Source organism: Aedes aegypti, chromosome 1 (assembly GCF_002204515.2).
Source record: "Aedes aegypti strain LVP_AGWG chromosome 1, AaegL5.0 Primary Assembly, whole genome shotgun sequence".
Taxonomy (NCBI): domain Eukaryota; kingdom Metazoa; phylum Arthropoda; class Insecta; order Diptera; family Culicidae; genus Aedes; species Aedes aegypti.
In genome coordinates, this window is record NC_035107.1 from 16,611,250 (window position 1) to 16,637,379 (window position 26,130).

At 37.6% G+C, this 26,130-nt stretch overlaps 1 protein-coding gene across 1 annotated transcript in view; it reads right to left on the minus strand.

Moving 5' to 3' along the window:
• Positions 1–1,800: 1,800 nt before the first annotated feature.
• Positions 1,801–26,130, minus strand: part of LOC110674760 (enhancer of rudimentary homolog) — a 30,866-nt gene continuing 6,536 nt past the window's right edge. The window contains exon 3 of the mRNA XM_021839031.1: positions 1,801–2,519. Coding sequence (XP_021694723.1) covers positions 2,397–2,519 — 123 coding nt within the window. The 3' untranslated portion in view covers positions 1,801–2,396. The remainder of the gene's footprint in view (positions 2,520–26,130) is intronic.

Below are 26,130 nucleotides of genomic sequence, written 5' to 3' on the forward strand. Positions count from 1 at the left end.
AGAGATATGTTTGCCAAATTAAGTTTAATTGTGGTAACATTGTGCTAAAAGATTGTGTAGCCGGCGGGACTTGAACCCACAATTTCCATTCTGTTCCTGGTGAAAATCATCAAAAACACAAAGAATAATAATTGGCAATCCTCATAGAAATTCTTAGGAATGTATCTGAGAGATGTCTGGTTGGATTATATGAGGAATCCATATTGAACAGGGAGACAGTAGCGACTGTCTTATGTATTTTCTCAAATTTGTGTACAGGTATTTCATCAGACATTAATTGAGGTATATGTTCAAATAAGTTTCCTTCAGATATTACTCCGAAGATTTCATTGGGCGTTCACTTAGTGATTTCATACGGACTTTCTAATGAAAACCTCTAAGCATGTAGTTTTAGACATCTTCAAAAATTCATCCTAGAATTTTTCATATTCTCAGAAATTATCCCGGAATTTCATCAGGAATTCCTTCAAAAATTCGTTTAACTTTTTTTTAGGAAAGTCCTAAGTCCACCAGGAATTTATCTATCGGTTCTTCCGTCGATTCCAAGATTCCTCTAAGAACATTTTAAAATATTCAATAAGTAGTTTATCCAGAGAAGCCTCTAGAGATTTACTACAAAATTGTCGTTTAGGTTCCAGTTTTTAACAAGGCATACCTTAAAAGGTAACTTTAGGAGTTACTTCAAAGATTTCCGAATTTTCCGAGGAAGTGTACAAAAAAATTTTCCAGGGAAATCAAAAATTTTCTCAGAAATCGTAGAAATTTTTGGAAAAATCTGAAAGGTTCTTGTTCTAGAGTAAGTTCTGATGTAACCCTCAATGAAAATTAAAAAAAAAAATTGGATACAAAGAAATTCAATTGTAGTATTAACAGGTGAACAGGGGCCTTCCTTAGCCGAGGACGTAATGCCTTCCCAGTGAAGACGTAATGCCAAGAAAAAGAAGAAGATTAATGTCGTAATGACGTAATGCCTTCCCAGTGAAGACGTAATGCCAAGAAAAAGAAGAAGATTCTACGACTTCAAGAGAATTTTCTTAAGAATCGAAAAGGAGTTTCTGAGGAAATTCATGACAATTTCCCAAGGATGTTGAAAAGAGAAACGAGGAAAATCAAAAGAATTTTCCAAGGAAATTCAGAAGGATTTCCCAATGAAATTCGAGAGAATTTACCGATGAAATTCAAAAGAATGTACTGAGGAAATTCGAAAAAAAATTCAATAAATTTCTAGATTAGGTTTCTATGGAATTCAAGAGAAGTTCTCGAAGATTTCACCAGGAAATTCTAAACATTTTTCCTAGGAAATTCAGCAGAATTTCCCATGCAAATTTAATAGGAAATCAGAATTTCTCAATGAAATTCAGCAGAATTTACGATGGAAATCCAACAGAATTTCCATAAAATTCAGCAGAGTTTCCAGTGGGAATTCAATAGAATTCCTCATGGAAATTCAGCAAAATTTTCCACGAAAATTTTGGTTAATTTCCCGAAGAAAATGAGGAGAATTTCCCGAGGAAATTCAATAGAAAATTTGTCGGGGAATATCAGGACAATTTTCCGGTGGAATTCAAGGGAAATTCAAAGGAGAAAAAAATCCAGAAAATAATCTTGAAGAAATCTAGGAGAATTTCTTAGATAATCTCTAAGTGTATATTATAATTCCCGTTTGATTTTTTGTTTGTATTGTTGGATGTTTTTTGGTCACTTTTTCCATGAGGTCTCTTAAGAGCCTTGTTTTTCTAGACACTAAGTCCCTACCAGCCCTGCTATGCTTTCGGATTCAATAAATTCGCCTCGTAAAAGTTGACTTTTTGATCACCGTTCTTTTTTATTATTTCTTTTAATTACCATTATAATTATGTTCACTTGAACATTTCCTCTTGTTCTTCTTCTTCTCCTGCATCATCGGTCAGCAAAAATATTATAAAATAAAATAGTAAATTAAATACACAGAATTCCATTCTCCTGTTCCTTCTTCATCTTTTCTCTTTCGTCTTCTTCTGTCCGTCTCTCCTAGAGGCTGAAGAGACGGAAGCTGTCGTCTGTCTTCGTTTTAGTCCGTCGTCGAGTCCTAACTGAATTCTTAGCAAGGTGTTGCTTTTATTTTTTGAAATTCAACATTTTGCCTTTTCAGTAACTTAGGCGGTAGAAAGGGGTCCAATTCGTGAGTCGTAGGTTCTATTTTTTACAGTTAAAATAGCGTTTTATTTTGTTCATGGACACATGACGTAGAAATAGCACATTTCATGAGAAAGGGGGGAATAGGGAAATGAATACGTAAGAAGTACCACTAGTAAGATTATTAGAAGGTTTTACGTCCCCCGGGGAGAATTCACTGCAGAGTAGTGAAGGTTTTGCGGAGGGAGATTGGGAAGCACTTCCCAATGGGGCTCGCTCTTCTAATCGGTGGTCCCCGCGGCTTGTCGCAGCAGGACGTATATCTTCTCCTTGATCCACTCCTTGTTGTACGGGGCGTACGTGTTGGTGGACTTTTGGTACACGAGGCAGCTCAGATCCGCTAACTGGAAAGTGGGCGAAAAAGATAAGGCATTTAGAAGAGTTGTACACTGGAATTGGTTCACATTCAGAACGTCAATTTGCGATGTTGGCCGCTCAGCAACCATTTTTGTATGAAATTTGGTGTCGCGAAGTACAATCAGTGACGAAAGTTAGTAACCAAATGCTGTTTTCCATACAAAATGTCCAAATTTGTGGATCTGCAGCTCGGCTTCTGGTATTCCGAATTTGATGAAATTTTGATGTAGTTACTCATCAATTTTGAGCCGTTGTCTGTGTAGTGAAATATTTACATTTCATTTATTTTAAAAAGAGTTTCAGTGGGTTGTTAAAAGACAAAAGTTAATAAAGTTAGTTTAGTTTATTTCAAAAACGATAAGTTAGAGTATGATATGTTCTGCATATTTGCCTAACTTCTGAATAGGACTCATTCACAAATTTCATAACGCTAGAGGGGGTGGGTGGGTGTCCTAGCGATGTTACGGTTCATACAAAAATTTAATAACATCCATACAAAAAGCGTTACAAGGGGGTGGGTGGGTGTCCAAACTGGCCAATTTCAGCGTTATGAAATAAATGAATGAGCCCATATGGAAACCTTTGCAGAACAAACTAACCATTAACAACTCACAGTTTTTGAATAAAATTGAAAAAAAAAATAATTTCTTAATTTTGTCGTTGAACAATTTTCCGAAACTCTTTGAAAAATGACCGAGTTCGCCATAGATAATACTTTGCGTTATTTGTAGATCGTCATTCAAATTTCAATCAATTCGAACTACCAGATAACTACTGAGATAAAGATCCCCAAACTTAGGCATTTTGTGTGGAAAACAGGATTTGGTTACTAAAGCCCTCAGTACACTGTTTGTCAACTGTGCAAATTTTTCCGCACGCATACACTGTAAGACTAAAGTACCCTTTAAAGGGTAAAAAAGTACCCTCTATGAGAGAAACTAGTTTAACTCATAAAAAGAGTAAACGGCTTGTACGTCAATCTAACGAGTGAATTTTACCCACTATTCGAAATGAATTCAGCTAGGAAAGAGAGTAAATTTTACTCTGTTTTTAGTTTTACGACTTATAATAACAATTTGAAATTAATTTATGAATAATAATAATAAAGAATAAAGGACAAACAATCATACACCAGTTTTGCACTTTATTGATCATTAAATGTTGCTTTTGCTTGATATTAACATCAAGTTCAATATAAAAGCACTGCTCTCGGGCGTTTGGCCGCAGTTTCCAATCTGGATCATGCTCCTGATTGTAGAGACGAACACCCGGTCAACCAGTCAGTAATTTTCGATAGCGATCTATATCGATTCGTTTTGAATCGTTGGCGATCGTCATCGTTGGACAAAGATCTATAAATAAATCGGAGGACTGGTTGGTCGGGCAGCAACGAAATTTTTGGTTCTAAAATCCATTCTGCAAAAACAACAGCGTTTCTTCAAATGAGATGGATAATGTTTTTCGATATTGGACTCACCTGAAAATCTAGACACTCCTGCATTATCAGCGACCCAGATGCGACTCCAGTTACAATGAAACATAATGGACTGAAAAACAGCATCCGCCAAAATATCTTAAGAATTTTTTCACTCATTAAAGGGTAAACCATCGGAACTTACAAATAGACAAAATTTACCCACTATGCAAACTTTTGAACTACCCTTTATTTTGACAGCTTCATATATCAGAAAATAGTGGGTACTTTTTACACCTTAAAGGGTAATGCCAAGTTTACAGTGTAAACCAACATGCAAACATCGCAAACATCGATCTCAACAATGACAAAACATCTGAAGTGTCAAGTGGATATTGAAGTGTTAGTTTATGCGTGTTGAAAAATTTGCACACTTGGCAAAGAGTGTACTGAGGGCTTAACTTTTGTCATTGACTTTACTGTACACGGAGCCGCAAATCAACCCAACTTTGACTTCTTTTGACGCAATTCGGCTCTTCCGTGGGATAACCCAAATTTGGGTTAACTGATATATACCTATCATTAGGTTGTTTCCATTTGACAGCGGCAAAACAAACAACTCAGTGCAAAAAAAAAGTCTACCCAGCGTTAACTTTCGAAGTCTCCGTGATGGGTAAAAACAACTTAACGTTAGGTAAACTCGAAAGAACCCAAATTTGGCTCATTCCATTGAACTTCGACGATGGGTCGGTGCATCTCTCTCTGTTTTTGACAACATTGTTGTTGCGAGAGAGGCAAAACAACCCAACCGTGGGTAAAAACTAAATGCAGTTTACCCAAATTTGAGTAAAAAGAACTTATTTTTTGGGTAGTCTGATTTCTCCGTGTATAGAGCTTAGTGACATTTGAACACACGAACACTCGCATACGCTCATCATAAACAGTTTGTTTTTGATTTCCTCAATGAAACTTGCACACGCTTTCCAGACTGATCCAAAATGCATCATATATTGTGCATTCAGAATAACTTTGGACCGAAGTTCATAAGAGAAATGAAATATCACCGAAAGTTCGCCGAAGTTCGGCGTCGGCATTCTACCGAAGTGCTACACCGACAAAGGCAATCCTTATGCGTCGGCAAAGCACCAAATTAGAATGCCGACGCCGAACGTCGCCGAAGTTTTGACTGCCGAACTTCTAATTGTCACTCGAATTGTCAATATATAAAATCCCAGAGTTGTCTGTCTGTCAGTAACGCTTTGAAATGTTTCATCGAAAATTTTCGTTGAGCACTACAATAGCAGTTTGAGAGCACTACAACGGTCAATTTAATATAAGAACATTACAATTGCAAATTGTGGAGCATACAATAGCTCTTTGACAGAATATTCTGGAGTTTTTGGAACATGGTCCATTCCAATTCGTAGAATATTCTCGAACCCTTCCCCATTGTCGTCTGTTTAGGAATCAACTTCAAGCAAATTTTAATTCGATCGAACTTGAATCGGTTTGGAGTTTAAAATGTGAAACAGGTTTCTCCAGTTCCAACTAAGGTTCAAAAACGAGTTCGACATATATGTAAAAGCAAAAGAAACATGAATGATATAAATGTGCGCCAAATATTCCAGGTTTATTAATTTACAGTGAAATCTCCATGATTCGATGTTCAATGACTCGATATCGACTCATGGATGCATAATAAGAACAAAATTTTCTGCTTACTATTATGATCCCTTAAAACAGTTTTCCAAAACATTCCTGTTCCATGACTCAGTATTTCCCTGAGTCGATGGTCTTCTCACCACAATTGGGATTTTGAAAAAAATAACCATGGCATCAGCTATTCGGGAGAATATGCTAGAATTTTTGGTAAGATTCTACTCTATTATTAATAGAATCTTCTAGAACTTTTGAAATATTTCACACCAGAAAGAACACTACAACAGTATATAAGGATATTATTATTTCAGATCAGAACACTACAACAGCATTGAACCCATGTGTCCAATGGAGTATGGCCAGAGCATAAATTTAGACGATTTTGCGGTCATCAGATCAAGCGATTTGAAAGATTATAAGTAGCTTTTCGCTTTAAAATTTAGTTGGAACGTGGCTAGCCACGTCGGGTTAGCTAGTATGGAAATATTACCCAAATTTACCCAGATTCTTGGAGTTTCTTGAGACAGAGTGCATACTATTTTCTTCTGAGTTTCACAACTACATCTACACTAGACAGGGTGTCTACTCGTTTGCCGAAATGAAATTCCCTGATATTTCCAGGTTTTTCCAGGAATCACAATATAATTCTAGGTTCAAGAAATACTCTAATTTTGAATGGCTACAACAAAATAATAACAAATTTTAAAATGTTTTTAATTTAACAGAAATTTATACACTTCAAGACATTTTTAAACCATACTGAAACTTCCAATATCCAATATTCCATTATGTAGGTGCTAACAATGCCAAAATTTAAGTTTTATTCAAAATAAATATATTTTCCAATGATGGAGTCTTTTATTTCGTTGTAAGAGCTCTGTTCATGATCGTGAACTGCACGGAACTTTCAAGTGCATCACTATGCTTCTTCTTGAACGTTTTTTACCTACTACCTTCTCATGCAAAAAAAAAAATACTATGCACCATTCATTTCCAAGGGTCTTTTGGAAACCTAAGACAGCTTCATGGGCGTAAAAGTAAAATTTGATTTGGATTTGTGACAATATGTTAAAATAAAAATTAAGTTTAATGATGTTTTCGCAAGTAATCATACAGTTCTTGCCTGCAAAAAAAGCCAAATTCTTTAAAATATCTCAAATTGATTGAATCGTGTTATTACAAAAGTCATCATCTGCTACATATTTGATAAGGTATATTCTCACCTAAATTTATACAAATAATCCGTTTAACTTTTGGATTTATTTTTTTGCGGATAATAAAAAAAAGTTCCGTGCGTCAAATTCAAGAATTTGCGTTTTGTTTAACATAAATACACTTCAAGTAGTAGTACAAATTGAGAAGATTTTTCGGTGAAAAGATAAAAGAGGAGGAATGGAAAATATTTATCAACAATCCCTTGACTGCGATTCAAAATCGCTGGGTGGCAACGCAACCTTGGTTCGGTGGGCAGTACTGGAACACTATGGATCCTTTCAAGCACAGTGTTGTTGCTGTTTCCAAAATCGATGGACTTCCGTCAACGTGTGCGCCCGAGTTCAGACGGAAGAAGTGGCCTTTTGCGGATAGACCAACAGTAAGTCTTGGCGCCCGGTTACAGATGGAACAATGCGTCAATAGCCCAAGGCTACCAAAAATGAAAAATGCGGTCTTTGTTGCCTACCGAAAAAGTTCCGACGATTGCCTCAAGCGTAACTTGCAATCATTGGCGGTAACAGCGGGATCCTGGAGTATACAAACATCAAACGTTGGTGCACTACTGATATCTGGTGAGATCGTTTTTAATACTTTATATTATCATTTTTGTGCAAATTGCACACAAGGTCTCAGTTTTGGTGAGTTAAACCATGTATTCATAATATCTCGGTATTACTAATTTATTTTTATATATTTTCAAATTTATGGGAAAAAGTTTTGGTTTCTGTATAGCGAAAAAGGGACAAAATTGGAATTCATCTCGTTTCAGAGAGCGAGCAAAGGTGCTTGAATCAAGGCTATAGAGCCAGGACATGAGGAAGAAATACCTATGTCCCATCCCAGGAGAACAACAATGGAGTGTGCATTAACTTTCTTAGCAACGCCACTCCCAACGATTTTACCTATATCTAACCCTAAATCGAAACGGTTGGTACGGTTGTCCCCGTTTCTTCTTTCTCAAAATTGGAAAATTTTTGTCTATCAGTTTATTCATGCGTGAATAACCTGATCGTCATGATTTTTTCAATCTTCCCCAAGTAACCATAAGCACTAATAATAAGCCCTTAATCAGCATCATAGATGCGTACATGCATTATAATAGCACCACAAATGCTTACACACCTTATAACAGCACTTCTGCTGCATAGAAACCCTATCACAGCATCATTAATGCTTCTAAGCCTAATGCATACAAACATTAAATAAGCACTATATTGGCTTTATATTCGAATACAGGGCATGTTTAAATGCCATCCAGTGTTTTGACAGATATACCACGTGCTTTGTGTTTGCATATAGTGGTAAGAGGGAGTCAAACATAAATCTTCTCACTACTACAATTGCAGGTTTTATGACGGGGAAAAGTGATGGTTTAAATTTATCACTTTTCTTTCCAATACTATCTATCTTATGTGGCCGTAGGAGCAAAGGAGCAGGACAACAACTCAACAATACGGGTGTCGCAGGTTCGAGACGCAAAATGAGGAATTTCATCATCATAAAACGAGGATCAAAATGTGGCAATTGCAAGTCCTCAAAAGGATGAAAACTACCAAAACGAATATGTCTAATACGGAGAAGAACTATCTGTATCATTTTATTACATTTTTTGCATACTATTAGAGGTTTCCATTATCATTTATTCATTTATTTACCTCGTGTACCAGTTGTTTGGCCGCATACGCGAAAGCTCTCTGGCTGCGTACGCGAAAGCACAAAATATTCGCCCTAAAAACCTGGCGAAAACAACTGACGTTTCTCACGTGGTCTTATATCAGCATTAGTGGTGCAGAGAAGCACGGTTATATAATGGCACGCTATTTCGCCTTTTCTGGCATTATAATAGCATTATATGCGTATATAAAACTGACATGCATCAAATGATTACCCTATATGCGCATATAATGCTGTTACCGTGCCGCATTATCGTGCTTACTGGTTACTTGGGTCTTCTACCCCAAAGTCTGCACAGTGGGCCTGGCCATTTTAATATTTACATCGTATCGTTGATATTCTGCAAATATTAATACTGACAAAAAAATACCTGAATAAATTTAGGTATTTCCAGGATGCTATTCAATATTGGCTGTGCAAGCGCTTAGATTAGATTAGATTAGATTAGATTAGATTAGATAATAGAAACACGGATAATCTAGCCTACGGTTGTTCGCGCCCGATCTGTGTAACATTTAAATGTGGAAATTAAAGTAAATTATGAATTGTTACATTTCATTCGAAAATGTCCAGGAGTTCTAAATCAACCCTCTCCTTCCTATGGTAGCTCCATAGCTCCATTGATTTTCGGCGAACTTAAGACAACCTGAATCAGATAATTGTATTTACGATTACATAAATATGATTACACATACATCTTTTTACAAGATTTTGTAGATTATTGCTAAGACAATTGAAAAAAAAAACAGTTGAATCTCTGCATAATATCCCGCAGGATTTTGTGAAGGAACTCCTGGAAAAACATAGAACTAAATTCCTAAGAGAATGTGTAGGAATGATCGGGAGATTTCTTGAAAAGAAATGCTGCAGTGTTAACTGGTGTGGAACCTTGAACAAACTTTTGAATATTCCATGAGAAATTTTTGAGGAATCATTGAAAAATGTTTGAAAGAGCTCCAGTAATCCTTGGATAAAATGCTGGAGAAATACTTAGAAAACAGTCTAGGGAAACTCAATAATGAAACACAGGTCGAATTTAAGGAATTGCTTGAAATGTTCTTAATATATTCACTCGGATAACCCGTCGCGAAATTTTAGGAGCGATTCTTTGGAATAACCGTAGATGAAATGGCGTAGAAATGCTTGTCGGGTTTCTTGAAAAAAAAATCCTCGAACGAATTTTACCAAAAATTCTAATCTAAAATAAACCTTTGCGGATTTACTTGAAAACAAAGTAATTTGAATGCTGTTTTCAACTATTTCGAGTATCAACAAGCCAATACGTCGATTGGCAGTGTCGGTTCTGTGACCAATGCATTGCAATGCAATAAAATCAGTGAAAATGGCACTACCGCAACTATTGGAACACTCACAACCAATGGATCACTTACCCTAATGACTGCAGAATCTGAAAAAAATAGTGGAGGAAGTCCTAGAATAGTTCTTAGAAAATTGTTCAAAATAAATCTGAGAAAATTACTGTAGGTAGTAACGTTGAAGTGCTCAAGGATGTCCTAAAGCAAACTTTGGAGAAATACATTTAAGCATCCTTTGAAAAATTACTGAAATAATTGGTAGAGGAATTTCTGGAAGAATTTCCGGAGAGAACCCTGTTTTAGTTTTTGATAGTATTTTAGATGAAATCCCTGGAGAAACCTCTAGGCTAATTCCTGAAGCTGTTCCTGAGAAATATTGGAAGAAATTTTGCATTATAATCATTTGCATGCAAGATAAGGAAAGAAGAGACTATAGAGAACATTTTGGTTACAATAGAGACTTCAAAGACCATCCATGAAAAATAGAGACTTTTTAGAGACTTTGATAACAATAAATACCAATTCTCTAATAAGAAACTTGCTACCGGCCCCATATAACCATTTACTGGTAATCTATGTTAATCCTTTACTGATATATTCAAAACGTCAATCATGTTTTATAAAGTCTATAAAATTTCATACTCAAAAGTAGCTCAAATAGCGTTTTGATAGCGGCGCAGCCGATTTTTTTCGATTGAAGAGAATTTTCTTGCAAATAATTGTTGCCCAGATTTACGCAAAAATCCTTTGTCGTGACCATATTCTACCATGAATTACAGCCTCAAACAATTTCCCTGATTGTGATCGAAATTCCCTGAGAATTCCAGGTTTTTTCCAGGTTGAACGAAATTCCCTGATAATTCCAGGTTTTCCAGGTTTTTCCAGGTAGTAGACACCCTGCTAGAGCACCTACTTCATTGAGCGTGATAACCACTATGTCCTTCATGCCAAATGGTTTTATGCTAAATAAATTACTCTGGACTAGACCGGTAGTAGATCCCCAATTTCTCTTTCCTTCCCCAAACTGTCCCCTTTTCCCTCATCCTTGTGTCTTTTCTCTAATTTTCTTTTCTTCTACTTGATCCCTGCTGGTGAATGTTATGCTAACGATCAGTTAGCAAAGAAAGCTCTTAACTGAGTTTTAGAGATTAAAGTTAGTAACTGCGGAAATGCTCATATGACGACACTGTGACAACTGGAATAACCCTGTCAAGCTGACAGATTAAAAAGGGGAAAACCAGGGGACTGACACGGCTATCATCCTGCATACATTTCGGCTCTTCCTCACATCGTTTAGGTACTTCGCACGTTTTGGTACCCACTTTCTGGTCGGTTTGCTTTAAACTTGCTCCTGATTTTCGAGTATACGGCTCATACGCAGCTAGTGCTAGATTCTGGCAATTAAACAAATCCAGGGCTGGTAGCAAAAAGTGGTGCCGAAAAAAGTTATTTTAGTGACCAGATTTAAGAAATAAGTGAATAAATAGTGACTTCCGATTGTTTAAAAATTGACTGAAAGTGACTTGAAAATCAAAACGTAATTGGTGTTTTTTTAAGTTCTACTACACTGTTTTACGATGAAGAAGGGAATATCCAATATGATCTACTGCAGGTAGTAGGTCTAGTTGAGTACCAAATTTTTATGGTAGCAATTACGCAAATAATCCTTTTTAGCAACTGCAATCTTTAAACATTTTTAGAAAAATGCTTTGAATAAGATCTTCGTTTGTGTCTTTGTATCACCAAAGTATTTTATTTTGTAATGTAAATTTAAAAAAAATTGGCGTATTCGTGAAATTATTTTTTTTGTTATTCCAAATTTTTATTCAAACTCACCAAAAATGACACCCTTAAAACCGCTGAAATTGAATTCATTGAGAAAAAACCCGATGTACATCCGTTTTTAATAATCTTCTGGTTCAGACATAGCGTGCGGCCCTCCGTGCGGCGTCTTCTGGTGGCTGGACGGTTTTTTTTGTGGAGGACTTAAGAGAAATTATAAGCGTATACATAGAGTTGGATAAAATATACTATTCACAGTGGGATACTTTCTATTAGCTCTATTTTGTGTGACTAGACCAGGATTACGGAAAATGTTATATTTGGCCATGAATCAATACTTCAAATTAAAAATGATTATAGAAGATCGAATATGATTCTTAAGAGACTAATGTCCTTCGAGGGAGAACAGATAATTGGATAAAGCCTGAGTGGAATTGAAATTTCCCATCAGCAACTTAATTGGAATGTATGTTTGGCCGAATGGACATTTAGCATAAAGACGATAGGCTTGATAGGCCGTTCTTCTGAGTTATGCTTTCAAAGTAGTTATTAGCACTTAGATTCTAGTATTTTAATCAAAGTTACTAAGCCACTTGCATGATTCACTTGGTATTAGGGGTAATAGTCGGTCGAATTGTCATAAAGTATGTAATTAAACATATTTTAATACCGCGCATATTCTTGTCAAATATAAACTCCATGTGTTTCTAAAAACCTCCTGTTGAAGTTATTCAAAAGTGCCCAGAAGATGATCCAACTGTCCACATTCCTTTGAAGAAAGCATGCAAGATTCAATGAAAACAAACACAAAATATTAAAATTCCTATTAAATGAGAATACACGAGATTTTCAAAAAGAATATCAAAAATTTAAACATTTAGTTTTACAACAGGAACAATGAACTTACACCATACTAATATAACTTAGATACTATTACAAATTGAGTGAAACTCTATAAAAGATTAACTTTTTTCACAAGAAAATCATGAACCAAGGTTTTGATACTGCCATGAAGTTAAATTAAAACTCAGCCTTGATTAAAAGAAGGCCGATTCGTAAATTTCTCTCGAAAATTTAGCTCAAAATAGTTGAAAAAAGTGACTTAAGTTGGAATGGCTTCAATCTCTTTTTTAAAGTGACCAAGTCACTAAAAAGTGACTCGCTACTAGCCTTGAACAAATCGCATTGAATCGTCGTATTTGATGACGCTTTTTATTAGTTCATCATTTTGTTTAATGTTTTACGCATCAGCGCGATAGCATTAATGTTTCCTACCCATAAAAACATATGTTTTGTCCCTCCCCAAATAATCAAAACAAGAACCCTGGACGCCATGTTGAATTGCTGTTGGGTTGGTAAATATTGGTTCATGCCACCCCCTTGGGGAAAACAGAAAGATCTGAAATGTTTTGTCTATCTTTCAACCATTGTTAGAACAGAACGTGAACACGATATCGCTAAGGTGAAAATTTATAATGAAATATGCATAAGTAATTGAAATACAATGGGATTCCGTTATAGGCATGCTCCGTTTTTGCCACCCCCTGATTTTGGCAACAAAATGGATCCGTTTTTGGCAACATTTTTTAGTACAATTAAAAATTGTAATTTTTAGTAAGACGGGGTTGGTGGTCTAACGGCTACCGCTTCTGCTTCATAAGCAGAAGGTCATGGGTTCAATCGCAGGCCCATCCCTTTCCTCGTACTTTGTAGTTGTATCTTTCACTTGCTTCTATCTAGCACTCTTAATATTTCACAGTTGATGTATCTATCACCAGTGTTGCATCTGAACGCGTTCAGTTTGCGTTCAAGTTCAAACCTTTGAACGAGGGATCAAGTAGGCTTGAACAATGAGCAGTTCAAAAATTTGAACCCGAGCGAGCTGAAAACTGAACGTTAATTAAAAACTGGCTTCGTGGCAGATACACGACATATTTAAATGCGGAAGTTCATCAAGGATGTTTAGAAACTTTAATGGTTCCATATATTTGTAATGCTATGAATTCAATAGGTTCTGGTTTTCAGCTTCGTTGTGCATTTTAAAGTGAACGGGCCGTTCTTGAGCAGGTGCAGAATCTTGCACGAGAGTTCAATGCATTCAAAATGCATCACTGTCTATCACAGTTCATAGCATTTGCTAGAACAAAAGATATTATAGTACAAGATAGAGATTGTCGCTGTCGTCGCTGTTCGCAACAGCGTTGCCAACCTTACAGATTTGTCTGGAATATTCCAGTTTTTTGAGGCCCCATTTTACAAAAATCTGGAAGATCCAGATAAAATTTGGCATGAGTTTGTAAGGTTTTGTAAATAAAAAGAAAATCATAGAGTACCGTCAGATGAAACTTGAAGAATTCTTACTAGGATCTCTGAAAGACCTCCTAAATTTTTGATAAAATCCTTCTTAAAATACTTAAAACATACATTAGAATCTACAAATAATGTCCTACAACACGTTTTGAAGAAATTCAGACCGAATCCCTGAACCTTGACTAAAGTTTTGAAGAATCCATGGAGATTTTATTTTAAAAAAATATTAGAGAAATTTTTTAATCGCATCAACAATATTTTGATGATATGCTGGAGACATTCCAACAGAAATTTATGAATAAACTATGTCCAATTAATCAAGAAATTCTAGGAGCAGTTTATAATAGATCATCGAATAATGCCTGAAGGATTTTTAGAGCGATTCCTGAAAGTAATACAGTAATACCTCGATATAACGTAACCTCGATATAACGTAACCTCTTTATAACGTAACTCGATATAACGTAACTTTTTTTTACCCCATTTATTTTTACAATTTTTATTAAAAACATGGTTTATGAACTGCTATAAACATTTTTCAAGATTCAAACACCTACCAATACTAAATCAGAGCAATTCAAGCATTTACTATCACTGAATACAGTCATAAATCGATATCGAAATTTCTCGACGGATTCTGAAGATGCCTCCAGATATTCCGCCAATAATTGCTCCATGGGCTTATCTTAAACTGTCCTGGTATTCATGTATAAAACTTAAAACCTATTCTTATAATAATTCCGACAGGGATATTCCAGAAATTCCACAAGTTAACCTTCCTGATATTCATGTGTAATTTCTCCAGGATAAAAAGTGGATTCAACTATGATTTCTTCAAACAATTCCACATATGATACCTTATATTTTTCCGGAGTCTAGACATTTATAAATTATTTCAGCATTTTTTCATGAATTCTTCCAGCGGCCACTTTAAAGGACAATCCAGTTATAATTCTTGGAATGCTCTACAAATTATTTAAAAAACCGTACAGATATTCGTCCAAAAATCTGAAAAACAATTTTCTTGGCATTTCTCCACCAATTTAATTATGATTTTCTGCAGAACTTTTTACAAATATTTATGCAGAAACCATTCTATATACTACTTTAGGTTCTTCAAGGATTCTATGTGAAATGAAATCTTTCATTGATTCCATCACGATTTTTTTAAGAAAGATACCAATGATTCTTTTTCATTGGGTTCTTCAAGTAATTCTTGAAGACTTTAAGTCTAGAAATTTTTTTCTGGATGTTTTTTTATTACAAAAACATATTCACGGATTTCAAAAACTGAGTATCCTCCTCCTGAGATCCCCCAGAAATTTCTCCTAAAATACTACCGAAAATTCCGCAATGTATTCGTTCAGAAACTTTTGCATGAAAAATTACTCGAAGATAGTTCTTGTTTTCGATAGTTTTCTAGTGATTTCTTCATGAATTCTAAAAAAAACATTTTTCAAAGACTTCTTGGGACATTCATTCTAAAATTCTGTCCAGAAATTACAAAAAGATTTGATTTAGGAGTTTTACCACGAGTTCCTCATAACAAAATTCTTGAATTTCCATAACTGCTTGCTATAAATGTTCATGGATTGCTCAACATTAACATTTTTAAAGATTTCTGAAAGATCTCATTTATTTTATAGTTTCTCCGAGTGTTCAAGGATTCCTGCAAAGTTTTTTTCCTGAATACATTTCATTAGGGATTACTGCAATAAAAAGGTGAAAGTAGAAAATAAAATAAAAAGAAAAATATAAAAAAATACATACGGAAAAATATTTTAAAAAAATATGTGAGATAAACTGAAAATGCCTGCTAGTTCAATAATATCAATATAAGACCCATTTTCTCACCAAACAATACATGATGAACGAAATTAAAAAAAAAAAAATATTTTGCTTCGATATAACGTAACGAAAATAAAAATCGAGTTACGTTATATCGAGGTATTACTGTAGTGGATGAATATTTGAAAAAATCTCCATGAAAATGCCTGGAATTATTGAAAAATTGGTTTAGGAATTATTGTAGGATTTTGTGAAAAAATGTCAAAACGATTATTTTCAAAAACTCTGGAATAAACTTTTGTGGAAGCGTTGGAGTGCTCTAGGATTTTTGGACCAAATACTAAAGTAATTCCTCTAAGCATCAATTGAAAAATCGCTGGTAGTATCTGTGGAGACATTTCTGAAAGTATTCAAGAAGAAATTACTGGAGAAATTACTAGAATTACTGAAGCATTCCTTGCGAGATCTAAGAAATATCATTAAAAACCTGTGGAAAAGTCGCCTAATAGTTAGTCGCCTAAGAACTTGTGAAATAGTCGCCTATTAACCTAACAGTTATAGTATAATTTTGCATCAGGATTCACTGCAATCAGATTAAAAAAGTGAGTTTAGAGATAGTTGTTATTGAAATAGACTTTAGAGAAAAAAAAAAATAGTGATCAAGACTCTAAAAGAAAATTTGCTTACTTGAGAAATTCACATGCCTGTTGTAATTTTTGCTCTTTTACTACAAAGTATATTATTTATGTATAAAATATGCGAAAAAAAAACGTTTTAAATTTTTTAATTGAGGAAATTTTGTGTTACAATAACGACATATTATACAATCTATTACTGTTTCAAAATAATTTCCCTAAGTGTAGCCGAAATTCCCTGAGAATTCCAGGTTTTTTCCAGGTTAAATAAAATTCCCTGATAATTCCAGGTTTTCCAGGTTTTTCCAGGTAGTAGACACCCTGCGCATGAACTGGCGTTGACGCAGTGGTATATACGGTCAACCGTGGGAGCCAGTTGAATGCATCATCAATTCCTTCTGCTTCCCCTCATTGGTCTGCATTCTGACGTGGCAGGCACCATTGTTGCCTAAAAATAGAAGATCACCAGCACTTATACACTGAGGGTGCCTGTTAATCCCAAGCAGTCATCTGGTTGGTTCCTTTTGTAAGTACAGCTGATCTGACGATACTGGAGTAGCAACCACGGGCGGCCAATCAAGCTCAAGCTCAATTAAAATTTGTAATTTTTAATAAATTTTATCGTGTCTGTTGATTTATTCATTTGAATAGCAGATCAACTACACACCGATTACATTCCAGAGCTCCATTTTCGTCGATATTCCCCCAACTTTCACCAACTACTAAAGGCTCTCGCGCGTTTATTTACTTCGAGATGGGCATTGGTTATGTATTCACAACGTTTCATGAAGCCATTAATCTCCACCAGTATCTCAACTATGGGGCCCAGATAGCCGTAGCGGTAAACGCGCAGCTATTCAGCAAGACCAAGCTGAGGGTCGTGGGTTCGAATCCCACCGATCGAGGTTCTTTTCGGGTTGGAAATTTTATCGACTTCCCAGGGCATAGAGTATCTTCGTACCTGTCACACGATATACGCATGCAAAAATGGTCATTGGCATAGTAAGCTCTCAGTTAATAACTGTGGAAGTGCTCATAAGAACATTAAGCTGAGAAGCAGGCTCTGTCCCAGTGGGGACGTAACGCCAGAAAGAAGAAGAAGATCTCAACTAGAGACCAATCGCTTTTCATAGGCATTCATACTGAGTGACCAGCCCATTTGAGTCTGCCAGTAGGTGATAAACTTGAAAAAACACTTCTATTCAGATTTGGAATAGCTTGTTTAAACAAAGCACAAACTCCGACATAAGAGCAACAAATAGTCTATGACTCTCACAAAGGTACAATCATAAATTCCGTCTCACCTTTTTAGCTCACTGTTCTTATTATAATGGGAATTACACCCATTGCTTATGCGGGACTTCTCAGAAATTTTAACGGATTCTTGAGGATGTCTACAGATTTCTAGCGGACACTGAGGCTTTCTTAGAACTCAAAACAAAAGCTACGTTCAACGAACCCTAATACCGTTGTAATTTGCTCGACGAAAATCGACCTTGTTAAGGACGCTTTGAACCCCGCGAATTTTGGGAACAGGAATAGCATAGCATAGCAATTTAGAGCATTTGCAACATTTTCAAGAGTAATTCAAATTTTCCTTAGTCTGCAAGAATTCATCTCTTTCATATATGATGATAAATAACACATTTTACTATTTTGTTATGTATGTTCATTACCATGATCGATGAAAAATGAATGTATTTTGAGAGGCTGTTGGAAAAATTGCAAGGATGTCATACAACAAATCAAGCTGTCGAATATTGGGCGACAGGAGGAGCTCAACGACATTTTTAGTTCAAATATGGTACATAATAACAGATACATTTTTTTTCAAATTATGATTGTACTGAATCATGCTTGCGTGATCCAAATTATGTTTCCATATTCAAAATCATTATTAATTGAGTTCAAATTTAAGGCGATACGTCAACTTTTAATCAGTTTTCAAACATCTTTACTTTTTCAAAAAAGGCATGCATATTTTAATGGGAGCTGGCCATTTGATATAACGCCGTTTGGCATAACCAGTATTATATCCCTTCTATCAAAAGATGGTTGTTCTTGATGAGAAAATGTTATGCCAAACGACCATTATGCTAAACGACCATTATGCCAAATGTTCTTTATGCCAAATGGTCAAATGACCCAGACCCTATTTTAAGGATGTGTTGCACTCCGTAATAGCTTTCTTTTCTTCTAATATACCATCTTATTATTATTTTCTTTGTTATCGAGACTTTCAACCAACCCCCTGAAGAAAGCGCTAGTTCTTGAAGCCTGCCACCATCTGTGTGGCGCTGGTGCTGAAGTAAACAAATTTAGGCTTTGCCCACATCAAATCCCGCGCGGATGCGACAAATGTCGTATGAGAAAAACTTTATACTATTGATAATCGTTTATCATATTATCGTGCCTAATAAAATGTGTCTTATTTATCTAGCAATTAAAGAAAAATCTGGATAAAGTAATACGCATTTAACACCAGATTGATAGGTAAGATATGAATGTCGCATTCGCAAACGAGTGTGTCTCGTGCCTAAAACGGTATTTTTGGACGAGCTGTCAAATCAGCACCTTCTCCAGCACCAAATTTTCGGCTTCATTTCAGTTGTTCGTGGATGACAGCCGTTTCAGTCCTGTGCTTTCAACCGGAGGCTGGTTCGTCTAATATACCATCTTGATTGACTAATGGTTTCTCATTTTTTCGACGATGTCTTCATTCTTTTTTATATAGTTTCTCGTACCTGTAACAATCAAACAAACTTCATCCGTTTTACATATTTATTTGATACGCTTGCGAAACATACAAATAATGGCGTCTGGTGCGCTCGCGATCGCGAAAAACTTACAACTCATGAGTTGGCGGAATTCGAGGGGTGTTAACTTTTTTTTTCTACTTCTCTGCTAGGGATACTCCTTTTGTCCAACCATTCGACAAGTTGATAGAAGAGGGCTTTTACGTTTCCTTACATTGCGCCCCTGGTGTGACACTGGTTTGTCATCACGAATGTCTCCTTCCAAACAGATCTTCTTCAGCTTGGTGCATGGTCGGCGATAAACTCCGGAGTGGGTTCTGACTTCAGCAACTCATACTATGTTGTCATCACCTGTCCAACACCTTTCCACAATTGCCAGGGGCCACTTGCCACGTTCGTTTATCATATCCGATACGTATACGACATCACCTTCTTTCACCTCTCCAATGGATTGTCGCCATTTTTGTCTCGGAATCAGAGTCGGCATACACTCTTCCATCCATCGTTTCCAGAAATTGTCGATGAGTTTTTGCGCCATCCTCCACTGCTTTCCCCAATCGAGATCGCTTTGGCTGAACGCTCCTGGTGACTGAACATTACTCGATGCTCCAATCAAAACATGATTAGGGGTGAGCGCTTCACAGTCATTGACATCAGATGATACATAAGTTAAAGGACGACTATTGACGAGGTGTTCAGCTTCTACTAGTAACGTTTCCAAGACTTCTTGCCTCGGTGCTCGCTCCTTCAATGTTTCTCTTAGAGATGTCCTGATGCTCCTAATAACCCTTTCCCATGATCCACCCATATGACTCGCAGCTGGAGGGTTGAACATCCACTGTATGCCTCTTGTCAACACTTCACGCTCGATGTCTCCGAAGCTCAGTTGGTTGAGTGCTTCTTCTAACTCTCTATCAGCACCGCGCAAATTTGTGCCGTTATCAGAGTAGATGAAATCCGGTTTCCTGCGTCGCGCCATCATTCGTCGAATAGACATTATACACGAATCTGCAGTCAACGAGTGGGCCACTTCAACGTGGACGGCTCTAGTCGTCATACAAGTAAAAACCACTCCGTACCGTTTTTCTCTACGTCGTCCAACCGTAACATCGAAGGGCCCAAAAAAAATCCATTCCGGTATGCGTAAAAGGAAGCTTATACATATCTAAACGGCATTCCGGAAGTTGTCCCATAATTGGCGTAACCTGCTTGGGTTTTCTGACACGACAATACTGACATCCGAAAACAACTTTTCGCAGCAAACTTCGTAAGCCTATTATCCAATAGGTTTGCCTGATTTCGTTTAATACAAGTTCACGCCCCTGATGATGAGCTTCTTGATGATAATTCTGAACAAGCAAAGATACAAATCTCCCCGATGCTCCAAGTATGATTGGATTCTTTACACCTGGTTCCACGTTTGCCTTGTTCAGTATCCCTCCGACACGCATTATTCCTTCATTGTCCAAAAAAGGTGCTAACGACTTCAGCTTACTTGACGGCTTCAATTCACCGCGATTCATCAAAACAGTGTAATCTTCAGGGAATTGTTCATTCTGTACTGCTTTCAGCCATAGACAAATAGCTATATGTTCTTCACACGGTTGAATTTGCTTGATACTCGATTTACGCTTGCACATATCGATGAACTTACGTACATAAGCCGTCGATCGGATTAATCTTCTCCATTTACTAAACCGGTTTACGTCGGGTAGAATTGACTCACTTTCCATCACTGTGTTCACAACTGCTGTTTCGGAACAAAATTCATCGATATCGGCTTCGAATGCATGGTCATTTGCAACCATCGTTGACCAATCGGTGACATTTTGCTTCAGCATATTCGGTCCGGTGAACCACCTTCCAGTCGTTGAAATATCCAGCTCTTCCGCATCTCGTGTTCCCTCATCAGCAACGTTTTCCAGAGTGGTGACATAAAGCCAATCGTCTGGGGACGACTGTTCCAAAATTTCTCCAACTTTATTTGCAACAAATGTTTTCAATGCTTTCTTCGTTTTCAGCCAACATAACACCGTGCGACTATCAGTCCAGTACACAGTCTTGTGCACTTGAACGCCCATCTCTTCTTTGATCATCAAAGAAAGGCGGTAACCCAGTAAGGCAGCTTGCAATTCTAGTTTTGGAATTGACATAAAACGTACTGGAGCAACTCTTCCTCTTGAAGTGACACAACATCAATTTTTTCGGCTTTCACAACTCTCAAGTAGGCTACTGCATTCATTGCCATGGTGCTTGCGTCACAAAACACGTGCAGTTCAACCTGATCGCAACTACAAAGATTAGCACTGTAACAACGGGTGACGCGAACATCTGTGATTGTCGAAAGATTGCTCAACCATTTCATCCACTTTTTCCTAGCTCCATTCTCCAGCTGGTCATCCCATCCAATACCACTGCGCCAGATTTGTTGAAGTAAAATCCTTCCCCTAATCGTCATTGGGGTGACGAATCCAAGTGGGTCGAAAATTGACATCACCACAGACAAAACTTCTCGTTTTGTTGGTACGTGCTTGCCTGTGATTATAGCTGAATCAATCTTGCAGAAGTTGGAGGAGAAAGTGAAGCTCTCACTATTCCATAGTAAACCAAGAACTCGATGCACTCCGTCACTAATATCTGAACTGGACGTGTCTGCTTGCAGATTAAGTGGTATGGTGTTCAAAACCTCTTTCGTGCTGCACCGAAAATTTCGAATCTCGAAACCACCGGCTTTATGTACTTGGATTACGTCCTGGATTAATTCCGCAGCCTTCAACTCGTCGTCTTCGCTTCCCAAAAAATCATCAACATAATGATCATGCACGATAGCATTGCTAGCATCAGGGTATTCATCGGCATGGAGCTGTGCGTTGTGATTCTTTATGTAATGAGCGATAAATGGAGATGAATTAGCGCCAAAAATCATTGCTTTCATCCGAAAAGTTTCCACGGGCTCACTGGGACTGCTTCGATAAACAAAACATTGCGACCAACTGTCTGCTTCGGAGATCCAGATCCGATTGAACATTTCTTTAACGTCACCAACGAATCCAATTTTTCCCCGACGGAATCGTAGAATCACTCCTTGCAACGATTTTAGAAGATCCGGTCCGGTGATGAGCACGTCGTTCAAACACATGCCATTTGACTTCGCAGCGGCGTCAAATACAATTCGAATTTTGCCTGGCTTCATCAAGTTCTCGACAGGAAAATGTGGCAGATACCAAAGATTATCTCTCGACACTTTAAGCTCTTCGACTGTAACAGGAACAGCATATTTCTTCTCCAGATAACCTTGCATTATCTCAGCATATTTATCACCTATTCCCATCTTGGCAATTTTACGCTCAGCACACTTTAAACGAGATAAAGCCATCTTCCTGCTCTCTGGGAACGGAGTTGAGTTCTTGTACGGTAGACTTACAACGAACTGTCAATCCACGAAATGTGTAGAGTGTTCCATGGCTGTCAAAGCATCTATCATCCTCTGAACGCTGTCGATCCGGTTTGCTGATCACAACTCCCATGCTCTCGAGCATAATATACGATGTCACCAGGTCATGTAGATTCTCATCAGCGCCACAGCAGAGATTAACAGTACCAGAATACTCTTCATTCGTATTTACCATCACTGGTCCGTGCACTACCCACCCCAAAGGACATTTCGAAATAGCTGGGGCAGCGGCATCAGATTGATAGACTTCAGTCGTCTTGATAACGTTGATATGAGGTTGTCCAATCAGCAATAATGGAGATTCCCCATTCAAGCACTTCAAATCAGCTCTGTTGCCATATGGATATCGCGACAATAGTTCTGGTATATTTGCATTTTGACCAGCCAGATTAAGCTTCCAAACTGTCCTAACTCCGGTAAGGTTGAAGAATGGTTTATCCGCCTGGTTTTCACCAACTTCAATTTGAACGTCTTCCGAATTTTCATCCACCTGTTTCAATCCACTCATCAATGTGAAACAAAGTCATTTGTTGCTTCCAGATATTCCTAGGATCTTGGCAACACCTGAATCCAAAATCGTCATATTCGATCCCTCATCGATCAGGGTGGGTATTTCAATTACACCTTTGGGGCCGCGAATCTTTACCGTCAATATCTTCAACAACGCTTGGGTGAAGACTTGATGATCGGTTTTCATCACATAAACGCTGGGTTTATTTTGCGGAATAGAGAGGGGTGTCGCTGCTGTTGCTATTTCGGCCTTATGCAACAACGCATGATGATACCGCGTGCACCCTTCCACTGGACACTTTTGCCGTTTGTCACAACGTCCAATGTGAGTACGCAAACAACAAAAGCATAGTTTCAAATCAATCGCGGTTTGGAATCTACGCTTTGGATCAGCGGACTTGAACGCATCACACATTGTCACATCATGAACTTCTTTGTGGCAAACCCCACACTTTTTCGATTCGCCTTTTCTAGTGTCGCTTCTTACGTTCGATTGTCCGTGTTGAGATGCGTCAAAAAACCCACCGGCAGTTAATGTGCAATTAATGGATGAAGCGTATTTTCCAGTTTGCTCCACCCACACCGCAAAATCCAATACAGTCGGATCGTGAATACCGCACTCCGTAGTATGACGACCCCACATCATCACTTGGTACTGCGGCAGCTTTTGAAGAAGCATTCCCAAAAGTTTCGGGTTGTAGATGTGCTGTTTCAAACTTTTCACCCCTGCAGCTAGGTTCCGAACTACACCATCGAACTCAATGAATGTCGACCAGTCAGACACCACCGGAAAATACTTGACTTCGTCGACTAAAGCCCGAAGGAGCAGTTCTGGTCTACCGAAGCGTAGTTCAAGTGCCTATATTATTTCCTCACCGTCTACGGATGACATCAGCATATGGAGAACAGCTTCACGGGCCTTTCCGACTAGACATTTGTTGAGCCGTACTACATTCTCGATTCCTGAATATTCTCCCGCTTCTGTAGACAAACGGTATTGGTTTATGAACATCTGCCATTCACGAACATTTCCATCAAATAATGGTAGGTTGTTGCTACCCGCGCTTCGTGCTAGCATGCGTTGCATAGATTTGGTGATTTGTAACATTTCGGCGTTGACATCTCCAAGTTGTTCTCCGTGGTCTCGCTGCACATTAGCTGTTCCGGTTGAACTGGATAGAATTGGTGGTTGCTCGTTTATCACGAGATCCCTTGATTGAAAGCTCGACTTCAGCAGGGGCGTTGAGCTTGCCCTGAGCTGTTGTGAAATCGACTCTTGTGAGGAAGTGGAACTGGATTTCAGTTGTAAGTTCTGTATCCACTGTTGTACACGATCTAGGGGGTCAGCATTGTGAACTGTCAATCAAGGATCTACTTCCCGCTGCTCGACCAATTCTTCATTCAGCTCTGCTTCCGCAATTTTCAACTCCGGTTCAGCTTTAAGTAGCTTTTGCTGCCTCTCTATTCTGGTTTTTGCTTCTTGCTCTTCCAGCTGCGCTAATTTCCTTTCCGTTTCCAGTTTTGCCTTCATAACTGTTACTTGAACACTTTTAGAAGAAGATACACTTCTTGCAATCGAAACGCCTCTCTGGTCGCCTTCTGGTCGCTGAGATTGCATCGAAAATCCGAACTCCGTAGTTTGTGCCATCAACGACATTGGTGGCGGCGTCAGCGTTCGCGATGGCTCTGTCTCCAACACATTCTTGGCTTCATCGGTCATCGAAAATAGTCGCTCCATGATGGCTACTGCAACATTTTGTTTCGAACAAGCCGCATCTCCGATTGGAACATCCAATATTTCACACGTAGTTTGTACATGTTCTGGTTCTGCATCTTCGATGATTCGCATCCTAACCTCAAACTGAGGAGATCGTCGTTCGAAATCAAAGCCTTCGAACCGCAGTACTCTCCTCCTTATCCAATTCAGCGTCGTGTCATCACAATACAGAATCTTGTGCAGCAGAACCAGATCGACAGGCCTCGCAGCGTCGATCCTGTCGGTCATTACTCCACCGTCAGCAAAAACTTTCATTTCTCAGCCTTCTCTCATAAACTGTTGTCCACTTCGCATATATTCGTCGTCGAAGGACCATTTATGTAACAATCAAACAAACTTCATCCGTTTTACATATTTCTAGCGTAACATTTGAAAAGGGCCTAACTGCAAAATGTAAACAAACTTGATTATTCATTATTCGTATCATTTTTTACGTAAATTACTCCTACATACTCCTACGGGCATGCAAAATGCATTATTAATGGTAATTTTATTCAAATTTAAAAGGGCCTATCTGAAAATGACAAAACTAAGAGGGCCTAACTGGTCATAAAAGGGCCTAACTGAAAATTTCCATCAAAATCAGATTGGCCCTTCCGTGCATTTTTAATTTTCCTCCATATTTTTCAATATTTAGTCATTGTATAGTGTTTTTCTCACAAAATGGAACCTAGTGAAATATTTGAAAAGGGTCTATCAGCATAACTTCAAAATTGAGAAATGCTCGATTGAAGATTCTGTAACATATTGATTGTTACTATTTTGAACTCATTGCTATCTAATAGTTTTAAACTTTTGTTCGACACTCATAGTCTATTACTGGGCCACGTAACGTTTTAAATCTAACATAACATAAAAACTAGTAAAAAATGTTGAATTCAAACATCATCGGCAGATAGGCCCTTTTACGAGTCTTCAAACCAGTTAGGCCCTTTCAATTAGGCCCTTTAATTGAACATGGTTTCAGTTAGGCCCCTCCAGTTAGGCCCTTTTATTTAACATAGTTCCAGTTAGGCCCTTTTGGAATTTGTTAATTTTATTGATTATTGAATAGATTTTCAAAGTTTTAAAACAAAATCAATCGATTATGTGCGAAAATCAACATTGAATATTGAAAATTCTTTATTGAAGATTCAGTACTATATTGATTATTCATATTTCAAACCCTTTCTCCTATTTACTAGTTTTATACTTGTGTTCGACACTCATAATAGTCTTCTAGGTGGCCCATTACGTTTAAAATCTTAAATAACAAAACAACTCGTGAAAATCGTTGAATTCAAACATCATCGGCAGATAGGCCCTTCT